The 13,951-nt window shown below is 41.2% G+C and overlaps 1 protein-coding gene across 2 annotated transcripts in view; it reads right to left on the bottom strand.

Moving 5' to 3' along the window:
• Window positions 1-465: 465 nt before the first annotated feature.
• Window positions 466-13,951, bottom strand: part of PRPS1 (phosphoribosyl pyrophosphate synthetase 1) — a 49,555-nt gene continuing 36,069 nt past the window's right edge. Inside the window, exons 3-7 of one of the 2 annotated variants that reach the window (XM_006889899.1) lie at window positions 13,428-13,526; window positions 11,839-11,963; window positions 5,027-5,200; window positions 1,750-1,909; window positions 466-584 (exon numbers count right to left, since the gene is read on the bottom strand). In XM_006889899.1, coding sequence (XP_006889961.1) covers window positions 492-584; window positions 1,750-1,909; window positions 5,027-5,200; window positions 11,839-11,963; window positions 13,428-13,526 — 651 coding nt within the window. In that variant the 3' untranslated portion in view covers window positions 466-491. Of the gene's footprint in view, window positions 585-1,749; window positions 1,910-5,026; window positions 5,201-11,838; window positions 11,964-13,427; window positions 13,531-13,951 lie in introns of both variants that reach the window. The other variant, XM_006889900.1, reaches the window with a different exon arrangement.

The raw sequence follows: 13,951 nt of genomic DNA, 5'->3' as shown, positions 1-13,951 counted from the left end.
CTGCTATAATTTAGCATAGCCTTTGGGAGTTTGTGACACACCGCGGGGCGGGGGAGGGGGGTGCCTGACACATAATTGGGGGTTTGTTAATGTACTGGGTTGGCTTTGTTGCTAGTGGTTCTGAACAAAGAGGAACCCTGAAGCATTCACATGCAAAGCAGCCCAAGCGTCCCCCACCCTTACCCTCCAGCACCCCTACACAACACCCTCGAAGTCTAAATTCTTGCAGCAGCTGAGCTGTAGTTAAAGCTGCAAGGCTCCTACAGATCATCCATGAAGACAGAATGAGACTAGGCAGGAGAGCCCCACAATCTCAATCTGTCTCTTCTCAAATTAGGACTGGCTGTAATATACCTGACGTGGGATGTAGCAAGCTACACTGGAGCAAGCTGGTTCTTCTGAGGAACTTCTTATCAAATACCAAAGAAAAATCAGGGATGGTGGAGGCGGAGGGGGTTGTTGTTTATTGAAAAGCCTCAGAAGCTATCGTGTTACAAAGGGACATGGCTGAAGAGATAGGACACAGACTCTCCATTGTGAGTTCTCCTGATGGCTTCTGCAAGGATCATGGAGATGTCAATCACCTATAAAGGCAAGAAAGTGGCAGGTTAATACCATACAGACAGAAGATGACTGGCAAATGCGCAGACACTGATGAGCAGCCGGATGAGCATCCTTCCTCTTAAAGGAACAGGTGATGTTTCCCTCAGGGGTCTGCATTCAGTGTGACCTTTCCTAACGTTATGAATATAACCACTTGGGAAAAAAATAAAAATGCTAATGGGGAGAAATTCTGATTTGGACACATCAAGGAGATGGTGGATGGGCATTCAAAAAATCCCTAAGGATGAAATTCCTAAGAATGAATGGATGAGGCTGGCACAGGATAGGACAGGGCTCAGATCTGCTGTTCACAGGGTTGCTATGAGTTGTATTTGACTGGACGGCACTTAACAACAACTAGAATGAAGGGGGAGAAAAACCAAAAGAAGGCTATTTAGCCAAAAAAAAAAAAACAAAACCACAACAACAAACAAACAAGAAAATCTACTAGAATGACAATATCCACTGCTATTGAGTTGGTTCTGAGTTATGGCAAATCCTCATCAGGTTTCTGAGGGCAATAAATCTTTTATAGGAAGAGACTGCCCATCTTTCTCCCAAATTGGCTCGAACCACCAATCTTTCAGGCACCAAGGGTTCTAGAATGACAGTAATCCTGTGGATCGAGGTAGATTAGTTAAAAGTTTTGCTCTTTTAATGTGACAACACTCAAATTTTAGTGTGTAATATTTACTTTGGGGAGTACTTTAAGGTACTCGTTCCAGGTTCATTGGTTTGAAAGGTCAAGGACCTACATTTTAACAAGAACTTCAAGTAATCTAGAGGGGGTTTCCAGCATGCACTTTGAGAAACATGGAAGTTCTAAAGAGAAAATGAACCATCAGTTTCAACATTTTACATTGTCAGCAGGGGGCAACAGCTAGACATAGGCACATATATACAAATATTCATCAGAATCACTGGGTGAAGCTGTTAAAAAATGCAAAAAATGCTAAGCTGTAACCTCCAGCAATAAAGACTCTTGAAATCTATAGTCTTTTACTTTTTCTATCACAGATACAAATGACAAACTAAACTCTTAAAGAATCAAGAATGAAATCTTCAGAATCAGACATCTATTGAAGCACATACAACCACTTCTTAAAAATTTCGTGAAGTCATGCTTTACCAGAATGGCATCCTAACCTGTATTTTGGAGCAATGCTTCATTTTGTCCTCTTGAGGTATGGTATTAGTCACTACTACTGCTTCAAAGCATGCGTTGTTGATGCGAGAAATGGCTGGGCCAGAAAAGATCCCATGGGTTAAGATAGCATATACTCTGGTGGCTCCAGCTGAGAGAAGTCTAGGAGAAAAGGCCAAGTTGATTTGGATTAATCTTATTTGTCACTTTAAAATACAAGTTAGAAAGGGCAGAGAATCGGACTAAGAACATATTTGAACAGGATTAAGGTTAGAACTGAATAGGTTTAAGGTTAAAGCCCATTGCTGTGCTCAACAATATCCGTCCCCAGGTCCACAGCTGGACTTCCCTTTCCCAGCCTCCCTTGCTTAGTGAGGTGTGGCTGTGTGACTTAATTGTGGCTACTGATAACAATGCAACAGCACTTTGGGGTCAGTTCCTGAAAAATCTTCTGTGGATGATCCTCTATGCTCTTTTCCTTTTCTGGCTAGCCAAAAACGGAAATGGTTTCCAAGGTAATCTTAAAGTCACACATTAAAGATGCAGAACCACAAGATCAACATAGAGCCTAGGTCCCTACTCAGAAAAGGATATAGGGGATCCTAGATAGAGTCGGGGGGGACATGCGAACAAAAGCCAAACATATAAAAGGCCAGGCTTACTGGTCTGATAGATACTGGTTCATTCTCTGAGACTATGGACCTTAGTCTCTGTCTGAGCCTAGAACAAATTTACCAGTGCGACTCAACTTTCAACCAAACAACAGACAGACCTATGAGATGACTGACCAGGTAGGCACTCCTTATGTCCAGTCATACAAGAACAAAAGAGCTGCATTTTCCCAGGGAGAAAGTCCAGAAGGCAGGAAGGGGTAGGATTAAAAGGATTCATGGAAACCAGAATCACAGAGAACGAGTTGTCACCGGAACAAATCAAAGGAATACTGCTTTGTTTGAAACCAGCAAAGGTATGCATCAGGTTTGTATTGTCTCTCCATCCCTATTCAATCTAATCAATCGAGAAGCTGGACTCTATGAACAGGAATGTGGCATCAGTATTAGGAGAAGACTCATCAGCAACCTGTGTTATGCAGATGACACAAACTTGCTTGCTGAAAGTGAGAAGGACTTGAAGCACTTGCTGTAGAATATCAAACAATACAGCCTTCAATATGAATTGCATCTCAACATCAAGAAGATAAAATTCATCACCATTGGACCAACAGGAAACATGATAGATGGAGAAAAAATTGAAGCTGCCAATGACTTCATTTTACTTGCTGTTATTACCCATCCATGGTAACAGCAGTCAAGAAATGAAAAGAATGGTGCATGGGGGAAATCTACTGGCAAGGATCTCTAAAGTGCCAAAGAGCAATGATGTCAATTTAAAGACAACAGTGTGCGTGATCTAAGTCACAGCATTCTCAATTTCTTTTTACATATGTGAAAGTTGAGTAGGGTGTGCCCTAATATAACGATGATATTTAAACCAAAGTTTGTGCTACTTCAGTGGTTCAAAACCACCAATAGCAGGGAAGCTCTGGTGGCCTAGTGGCAAGGAACTGCAACTACAATCCCAGAGGCGAATGGTTCGAACCCACCAGATGCTCTGCCGGGGAAGGAGGGACAATCTCCTCCTGTAACAGTCAGATCTTATTTGATGGTACATGCGCACGCACACACACACATAATAAACAAATAAATTAAAAAAAAACAAACAAAAAAACCACCAATAGCTACCCTGGAGAAGATGGGCAATCTCCTCCTGTTATTCATAGTAACCTCAGAAACCCACTTGGGGGTCAGCTACGAGTCATTTCTGACTCAAAGAGGATGATAGAGAAAGACTCTTTTGATCAAAGATTTGATAGAAGAATCCTGATCAAAAAGGGAAAAATATAGAACAGAATTCCACATTTTCATAAAATCTAGTCCTTTTGGAGCTACAGAGGTTAGATGAATACTTCAAATTATTGCCCTGAGATAATCTTTAAACTGAAAACCAAAATAATCCCCTGAAGTCTTTTTAAAACCAAATAGTAGTGTAGCTTACCCTGTAAAAAAATGTTCACCTTGAGAATTATGCTTTTCTAAGGATCTGTTTACCATATTTTTATGAAAATAGTATGTATCTTCTACTTTTGTTTATCCATAATTTCCTTCCCACAAGAGAGATTTCTGTAAAAGGGCTATATTTTCTTTTTCTTAACAGCAACACAAAAAATCCAAAAACTGGCATAGCAGCTTTTAAAAAAATATCTCCCAGTAGGACTAACTGGAAAACAAATGTAGAAGGCAAATATTGTTTGCATAAAAATACATAATCAACTTGACAATGGCAACTCAAAAGATTAGATAGGAAACTAAAGAGGAGGTGAGTTTTATGTTAATGAGGAAGGGAACAATTCAGAAAAGGTGTGGGAATGGATGTACAACTCAAAGAATGTTGCTTAAGAATAGGTGGCACAGAACTTTGAACTGGTATATATTCTGCTTCTGCTGTGTATATCCTCAACAACAGAGAAGAAAATGACTTTAAAAGTCACCCAGTATGTAGCATTTTGTTATAGCAGTCCTATGAAACTAGTCTGTCTGGGAAGAAATGCAACCAGGCTGCCCCTTAGCAGCAAAGATGGTGAAGCTTCATCTCATATACTTTGAGCATGTTTTGAGGAGGGACTAACCATTAGAAAAGGACATCAGGCTAGGAAAGGCAGAGGACTAGAGAAAGAAAAGAAGACCCTCAATGAGAGAGACAGTAACTTTAACAGTGGGCTAGAGCTTATCAGAGATTGGAAGGATGGTGCAGCACAGGGCAAGGTTCCTATCTGTTGCTATGAGTCACAGTGAACTCTGGAAACCAATACAGGAGACAGTGTGAAAGACAGATAGGGGAGAGTAGAGATTGGTGACTGACAACAAAGAGAACAGTGAAGAAACAAATGAGAACAGTGCATGTCAGGACCTAAAAAGACTCATGTGAACTAAGACAGTAACAGCTGAAACGGACAGCTAAGAGGTAGTTAGGATTATCAGCTTAACTAAAATATAAATAGGACCCATTTCTGCTTTCCTAGACCTAGAAATGCCTTCCTTGGTTAAAACAGATCCAAAGCAGTGTGCTCATTAATCTATATGTATTCTACTTTAAGCCTAGATGGATGCAAAGCACCCTAAGATACTTATCATCCTCTCCACTTCCTAAAAGTATCAGCAGGCTCTTCAGCCAGTCCGGCTCGCTCTGTACTTCTACCTGGCCCTATAGGTCCACACTTACTTGTCAGCTGCGTGGCAGATTGTACCACAAGTGTCGGCCATGTCATCCACGAGGATAGCCACTCGATCCTTCACGTCACCCACGAGCACCATGCGGTCCACTTCATTGGCTTTCTTCCGTTCTTTGTGAATCAAGGCAAAGTCCACATTCAGCCGGTCTGCGATGGAGGTCACTCTGCCAAACAGTGGATGCTCAAAGTTAAAACCTGCAAGTGTGGCTCGAAGACAAAAGCAACAGACTATTTCTCCTTTTCCCCTTCTGAGTTGTTGTGGGTTCTTTTAAATTATTTTATATTGGTTTGCATACCAAATCTGTACACATTGTGTTTCAGACTTTCTTTCATTCTCATTGACAAATGGGAACAGGATACCTAAGGAGAAACTAGGAAGAGTGCTGCTGCAGTCATGGGATTACAATGATTATCAAGAAACAAACTGTGTGTAACCAGTGGAATGGGAGTTAATTTGTTCTGTAATCTCTCACCAAAATAAAAAGAAAATGGTTTTAAAATAAAAGCAATAGATTAAAGATTGCTTTCTAGAGATATTTTGCTTCATGAAACCCAAAATCTCCTGGGGCAGGGAGAAAGTCACCACCATTGGATGACTTCTCAAAGGCAAACATCACAGACAGGGTTTTGGGGTTTGGGTTTTTTTCCACGTCTTTTTTTAAAAATTTATTATTAATTTCAATAAAAATCTACAGAGACTTTGGATTTCCAGTCATTCATTGTTGCACTTTTCTACCCTCCCAATCCTCCCCCCTCGTATTCTACCCTCTTGGAAAAGTAAAAGAAAAATTCTTTCATTGTTTTATAATCCGTGCCACTAAGCAGCCTTCCCTCTGGACTCCTGTCATGACAAAAATACCTAATCACATATCCCTTTTAAACATTTTCTCCCTCATTTGTTTCAATGCAGTATACGTTACTGAACCCATCTTTCTCAGTCTCCCCACAACCCCGAGGTCAGTCCTGTTTTACAACAGGGGCACTATGCAGTATTTGTCCTTTTGTGACTGAAATACTTCACTCAGCATAATGTCCTCCAGGGTCATCCATTTTGAATAATATTGCATGAGTTCCTTGTTTTTCAATGCAGTGCAGTATTCCATTGTGTGAATATACCACACCTCCTCTATACATTCGTTTGTTGATGAACCATCAGGGCTTCTTTTTTCCCTATTCATTTATTGTGGCACATTTTTCTCCCTCCCCTAGTCGACTTTGTAATCCATTCCTTGTTCCAGATTATTGTCACTGGGACAACCGGCAGCATTATGATGGATGGTGAAGAGATTGAGACTATTAACAGCCTTAGTTTGCTTGGCTCCACAGTCAACATTTTTGGCACCAGCAGCCAGGAAACCAAAAGACGTATTGTGATGGGAAAACCTGTTGTTAGAGACCTCTCCAAAGTACTGAAAAGCAATCATGTCATTCTGGAGACTAAGGTGTGCCTGATACAGGCTACGGTCTTTGCAATCACTTGCTATGCATCAGAGAGATGGACAATGACTGGGAATGATAGAAGAGGAATTGATGCCTTTGGGCATCCAGCCTGTTCCAGTGCTCACACCCTCATCACATTCCCTTCACTCAATGAGGGTAGCAAAATATCCAGTCAGTGTCAACTGTACCAAGCTTGAGGGCACACCCAGTGACTTAACTATACAATTTGGTGGTCTCCCCACTCCTTTTACAAAATGATATAAGCCAGACTGGAAAACAGGATAGAGGACAAAGCTGTCTAGTGAAAATCTATCAAGTGAGTCACTTAAACATACATTCGTTCAATATAAACAACACTGTGCTAGTTAGCACCAAGGCATCACCCTCCTCATATACAAGGAGGTATGTGCTCTGAATTGTTCTGAGTGTGCTTTTGGCGATAGTTTACAAAGCAACTCAGCAGCTTCCCCTTGGAAAGTTCATGCATCAGTCATTCCCATTTGTACATAAAGTATTCTACAACACTGGAAGCATTTTTCCTTAAGCTTCCCTAGTATTGAAATTTTCTACCCCTTCCTGCCTTCTCCTCTTTGCTGTTGGGCAAATGTTGTCCTTTTGATCCCACATAATTGATTGTTCCAAAGGACATGTTCATCCTCTTGGGTGGTACTGTTTATTTTATGGGCCTGTCTAGTTATGGACTAAAAAAAGGTGGCTCACAGAAATGGCTTCAGTTCCAGTGTGGAAGAAGGTCTCAGGGCCACAGTTTCAGGCGTTCCTCCTGTCTCTGACCCACCAGTTAGTCTGGTCTTTTTTGTGAATTTGAGTTTTTGGTTGTTGTTCTACATTTTTCTCCCAGTGTGCACTGTGATCCTAGTCAGAGTGTCAGAAGTGGTAGCTGCACTTCACCTGGTTCTAGTTTCAGGGCTGTGTAGGCTGTGGACTGATTCCCTGAGTCTTTAATTATTTTCATATTCTTTTGTTCTAGACAGGAAGAGACCAATAGTTATATCTCAGATGTCCACTTACAAGCTTTGAAGACTTCAGATTGTTGTTGCTGTTAGGTGCCATCGAGTTGAATATGACTCATAGTGACCTTATGAACAAGAGATCTGAGCCCTGCCCTATCCTGTGCTATTCTCACACTTCCTGACACACTTGAACCCACTGCTGCAGTAACTGTATCAATCCAGTTGGTTGAAGGTCTTCTTCTCTTTCACAGTCCCTCCACCTACCTAAGCATGATGTCCCTCTTTGAGGTAAAGCCTCTCCTAGCAACATGCCCCAAGATGTGTGACGAAGCCACCAAAGAGCACTCTGGATCCACCTTCTCCAATATATATCTGTTAGTACCCTTCTCCAACACCACAGCTCAAAGGCATCAATTCTTCTGTCATCCTTAATCACTGTCCAGCTCTCAGAGGCACAGCAGTGACTGAAAAGTTGTGGTGCTAGAGAAATATATTAAACATACCATGGATCACCAAGAGAACAAATGCATTTATCCTGGAGAGGGTGAAACCAGGCTGCTACTTGGAGGCAAGGATTTTGAAGCTCTGTTTCACATGTGCATGTAGCCAGGAGGGATCTGTCCCTGGAGAAGGGCACCACTCTTGGAAGGGTAGAGAGACAGTACAGGAGAGAAAGACCCCAGATGAGATGGATTGACATAGTAACTGGGGTAATGGAGGTAGGTGTGTCGGAGCCAGTGAGACTGGCTTCAGTCAGTGAGGCTTCAGAGCTGCTGTACCTAGGGTCGTTATGAGTCACAGGCAACTTGACGGAACATAACAACAACAAGAGAGCTCTGGTAGCCTAGTGGTAAAGAGCTGCAGTGCAATCCCAAAGGCACGTGGTTTAAATCCACCAGCTGCTCTGAGGGAGAAAGATGGGCAATCTCCTCCCATGCAATTAAACTGCATCTGAAAACCCACTGAGGGGGTCAGCTCTGACTTGATTATATACAAGAGCAGTGGGATTTCTGGATCATATATCTATTTCTAGCTTTTTAAGGAAGTGCCATATTGTTCATAACTGTTCCATGTTACATTCTTGCCAGTAGTGTAAAGCGTTCCAAACTCCCTAGAATGTCACTAAGATTTGTTATTCTGCTCTGCTAGAAAAAGATGGGCAATCTCTTCCTGTGCCCCTGAAAACCCACTAGAGGGTCAGCCATGGGTTGGTTCGGACTTGATTACACACAACAAAAACAACAATTATTGTTGGGTGAGATACTATTTTATCGTCATTTTGATCTGTATCTCTCTAATGGTTAAGTGGCGCTCTGGAAGCTTAGTGCATAGATAGGGCAGGGAGTTTGAACACGCCAGCTGCTCCACGAGAGAAAGATGGGAAATCTCCCAGGCAATTAACCGCCCCTGAAAACCTATAGAGGGTCAGCTATGAGTTGGTTCCAACCTGACGGCAAAGAGAGCATTGACAGACTAGTCCATAGGGAGCTATGCTGCTAACCCAAAGGTGGTTCAAAGGCACTAGCAGCTCTGCAGGACAAAAATGGGCAACGTCTTACCATGTGATCTACAGCTTCAGAAACCCACTGGAGGGTCAGCTGTGAGTCAGTTTTAACTCCACAGCAATGATCTTGATTTTCTGAATAGTTAAAAGATAGAGCTGTGGTGGCATAGCCTGTAGCTAGTTGCCTCTCCACTGGTGGCTCCTTTCTCCCATTACATTTTTCTCTGATTACAATTTACAGCCTTGGAAACCCAACGGAGTAGTCAGTAAGAATCAGAACAGACTCAACAACAATGAGTTTTTAAGTTGTTGTTTTTTTTTGAAAGGTTGATGATGGCAGGCATTTCTTCATGTGTCTGTCTTCTCTGATGAAGGGTCTGTTCATGTCTTTTGCCCATTCTTTTATTGGATTGTTCGGCTTTTTAAAAATTATTAATTTTAATGAACATTTACAGAGATTTTGGATTTCCATTCATTCATTGTTGCGCTTTTCTCCCTGCCCCACCCCCCACCCCCAGTTTGCTCTTCTCTTTCAAAAGTAAAAGAAAAATTCCTTCATTGGTACACAATCCCCCCACACTCCCTCACCCCCACTGCCCCAAGTATACTGCACTCTGAAACCCTCATTCTGAACTCTTATGATAATCATAATACCATATATTGCTTTTGAACTGTTCTGTCCGTCATCCGTTTCAATGCAGTATACATAATTTATCCAGTTTTTCTCATTCTTACCCCAACCCTGATGTGAGTCCCATTCTACAAGAGTGGCACTATGAAGTGTTTATCCTTTTGAAACTTTACTTCTATTTGTATTTCATCGGACCTCCCTCCCCGCTAAATCTGGACTGGTTTTTGCTGTTTATAGTAACGTTGATCTAACCACAGTATCGGGTCTTGCTTCTCTTGTGACTATGGTTACATATCTGGCTGAGTCTCTGCTGGATTGGGGAGACTATGTGACTGCATAGAATACACAGAGTTTGAACTATAACCTTGGTATCTTGGTTAGATTTAGAATTGTACCTTGATTTAATTCACCTCAATTACTTTGGGCACATGGCCAGAAAATATTGGTCCTTGGAGAAGGACATCATGCTCTGAAGGGTGGATGGACAGTGCAGGAGAGGGAGACGCTGGATTAGATGGATTGATACAGTACCTGGGACAATGAGGGTTGGTGTGTCAGAGTTAGTGAGACTGGCTCAGGACAGGGAAGGGTTCAGAGCTGCTGTACATCACAGGTGACTCAACAGCACATAATAACAATAACATATGGCAGGTTTGGAAGCAGGAGTGGCATCTACTTCCTAAACAACATGCCTCCGGAAACTCTATGAACTATGATAAATGTTGACAGTTGTAGAGGGGATTCAGACCTTTTATTCATAGGATTGCTATGAGTAGTGCTCGACTCGAAGGCAATTAACAACAACAACAACAACAACCTTGACTTAATGATCTGTTCTCGCTTTTAGTTTTCTTACTGATATCTCTGGGCACCTAATACTAATGATAACTGCTCTGCTTGGAATGACTATTGTCTATGACAAGTATGTGATCACATAGTTACAGAATCCCAAACCTTTCAACGTCATTGGCCAAAGTATAAAGGCTTAGCAAATTAACTCCCTAAACCTTCGAATGAAGAGTTAATGTGTAAGTCATGACTGCACAAGGATATATACTTATTCAACAAACTGTATCAAGACTAAAGTGACAGCCACTCACTTTGAAAATCTTTCATCACTATTAGCAAAATGTAATGAAAAAAAAAAACCCCAACAAACCCACCCCACATCCAAATAGCTAGTTATCGACTAGCAGCAGTGTTTTCTGTATTCAACTCTGGAGAGAAATTTCCTGCTTGATTATTTCTACTGTGACTATTTTCTGAGACCCATAGCAAGATGAAAGAAGAATACCCAACAAGTTAAGACAAATAAGACAATGGCTGAGGGTAGGGGGGTGGGTTTTTAATCAGATCAGCTGAAGTTACTGAATAAGGAGCAGTTGGGAAAACAATCACGGAAGATTTGAACGGCTTTGAGAAAGTTCTCAATTAGCTTTTCCCTAATCATTTGTGTTTAGTAGCTCTTCATTCTATTTCCACAACAAGAAAAACATGTGTCATACTTGTGAATGCATTACTAATGAGTAATCCGCTAAGGAAATCAAGAGCTTTTAGCTTATACCGTGTGCGCTTTATTATAAAGTACTGTAACACAATCCCTGGCAATCAGCTTATTTAAAATTTTAAGGTCTTGGCTTTAAATAAAAACATCACACTATATTTCCTTCCTGCTTAATTTTTTTTTTGTCCTGTGTGCGCACGCACGCACACACACTTTTCAGGAAAGATTTAATGAAGTCTTAGCCACAGAGCAATTTTAAAAGAAATCTTCCTGCTAAATATTTTAATCCCCAGGATGAAAATGATCTAACCAACAGCATTATAATAGGTGCACAAAAGCTTATTAGTCCACTAATACTGTGTGGCTCAATAGCAAATGCCATTCATTAGAAAACCAAATTTCCTATCCTTCCTGGTATGTTTATAGCCATGTAAGCCTCATAATGTCAAGTTGTTCGTGTGCTGAAGTGAAACCTACATGACTGAGACTTTCTAGGGGCCCCTTTCTGTCTTGTCTTCCCAGTAGGACTCAGGCCAGGACAAGAAGAGTAGATCCTATCTATTGGTACACTCATTCTCAAATACTTAAAAATAAAACAAAACCACAAACCCAAACAAACAACAACCCAACAAACAAAAACTTTATCACTTTGTTACAAAAACATTACTTTTTTTGGTTTATCGAGTGAAAAATAACACAACTCTTTTGAGACTCCTCCAGCAGATTGGAAATAGTGCCAATTTCCACCATACCTCTTAGCTCCACCAGCATCGGGTGAAACAATAGTGCAGTTCTTCCACTCAGAGATATTCTCTTTTATCCACTTCAAAACAGCTGGCTCTGCATATAAATTGTCCACTGGGATATCAAAAAAGCCCTGGAGAGAGAAGTTGGATTAGTTTTGCTTCTTTTCCCTCCACTTCCATTTATAGATGGTTACCACCCAGAATAGTTAACTTGACCAAGGACTCACTGCAACATTCAAAGTGACTGGAAGGCATGCCCAGAATGGTCTAAAACAGAAAGCTTACTGCCACTGTGTCAGAACTGAATGGGTTTTCCAGGCTGCAAATTATACACAGGAGGAGACTGGCCACCTTCCTCTCTTGGAGAGGCTGGTGGATTTGAATCACCAGAGAGGCATGGTCTTTGGGCTAGCAGTCCAACTCCTTATGGACTACGCCATCATTTTTGTTCTGCACCATAGAGTCGGAACTGACCCATACATAGCTGACCCTCCAGCAGGTTTTCTGAGGCAATTAATTGCAAAGGAGGAGATCTCTCTAATGCTATAAAAGTGGCTTGTTTGAGCTGTGTGTGAGGATAGCCAAGATTAGCAGTCAGTCCTCAGCCAAGCCATTAACAGAATATAGGTACACAAGTGAGTCCTTGCCAAAAACAGCCAAATCCAGCCAAGACCAGAACAATTAATTGTCCGGTACATGAGTTATTACTGCTTTATATCATATTAAATGTTGGGTGAGTTTTTTAAAGAGCAGAAGTTAACAGGTTTCTTTAACCATTCACCACATGGATGAATCTAGAGTATATTATGCTGACTGGCTTAAATCCGTCACAAAAGTAAAATGGGTAAGAAAATCATCTGTCCTCTACACTTGATAATGAGCTAACAGTTGGTTTTAAAAGTATAAACTATAAGATGGTATTCTACTCCCATTACTCTGGGTTTATGCCAGAAAGGAGGTTCACATAGCTGTGATTCTAAATTTAAGATCCTGATTTGTAGTTGTTGTGTACTGTCAAATTGAAACTGACCCATCGCTGACCCTCTGGTGGGTTTTCAGAGGTAGTTAATCACATGGAAAGAGACTGCCCATTATCCCACGGAGAAGTTGTAGATTTGAACTGTACACCTTCGCTATTGCAGTGCAGCTTCTTGCTACGAGGCCACCAGAGCTCACAAAGATCCTGACTACTCAGGACTAATAGCATGATGACAATAGCTCCCATTTATTATCTATTCTCTGCTAGACATTATACTATGAATAAATTCCAGTGTTATTCCATCTCAGGATAGACACCACCTTATTTAATACTTTCAAGAAGGAAAAAGTATATGTTCAGAAAAGTTAAATAACCTACTCAAGGTTACAAAGCCAGTGTGAGTCAGACCTAGTATTCAAATGAGGTCTGATGCCAAAGATTCTCTCCCTAATCAGCCCCAAATGACTAATACTATGAAAAGCACCTAGAGTATGCATGGTTGGTGTTGCCTAGTTTATTTTAATTGCATTTGGGTAGAGTTTCTCTGCACTCATAAGTATTGTTTATTTCCCCTCTACCACCTTACTAAACCCCAATATGTAGCTTCCATTGGTACCTGAATTTGAGAAGCGTGTAGATCCATGGTGATGATATGATCTGCACCTGCTACAGACAGCATATTTGCAACAAGCTTGGCTGAGATTGGGGCCCGGCTCTGAATGGGAAGAAGAGGAATGAAAAATCAGTTTGAGTAATTGCTCAAAAACACTTTTTTATTGTGTACTTACTAATTTTAAGACATTGTGTAGCCAATACAATCATCAAAGACATGACCACCTGCCTGATCCAGGTCATAGTCTCCACAATTACTTGGTATGCATCAGAGAGCTGGACAATGACCAAAGATGACAGAAGAAGAATTGATGCCTTCAAGTTGTGGTGCTGGAGAAGAATCTTGAACATACCATGGACCACCAAGAAACAAATAGGTCTTGGAGAGGATGAGACTAAGTTTCTCCTTGGAGTCTAGGATTTTGAAGCTTTGTCTCACATGCTTTGGGCATGTAGCCAGGAGGGACCAATCCTTGGAGAAGGACGTCATGCTCAGAAGGATGGAAGGACAGTGCAGGAGAGGAAGAC

Source organism: Elephantulus edwardii, unplaced genomic scaffold (assembly GCF_000299155.1).
Source record: "Elephantulus edwardii isolate Elephantulus edwardi_28Jun2011 unplaced genomic scaffold, EleEdw1.0 scaffold00083, whole genome shotgun sequence".
Taxonomy (NCBI): Eukaryota; Metazoa; Chordata; class Mammalia; order Macroscelidea; family Macroscelididae; genus Elephantulus; species Elephantulus edwardii.
This window is presented reverse-complemented; position numbering and strand designations above follow the sequence as displayed.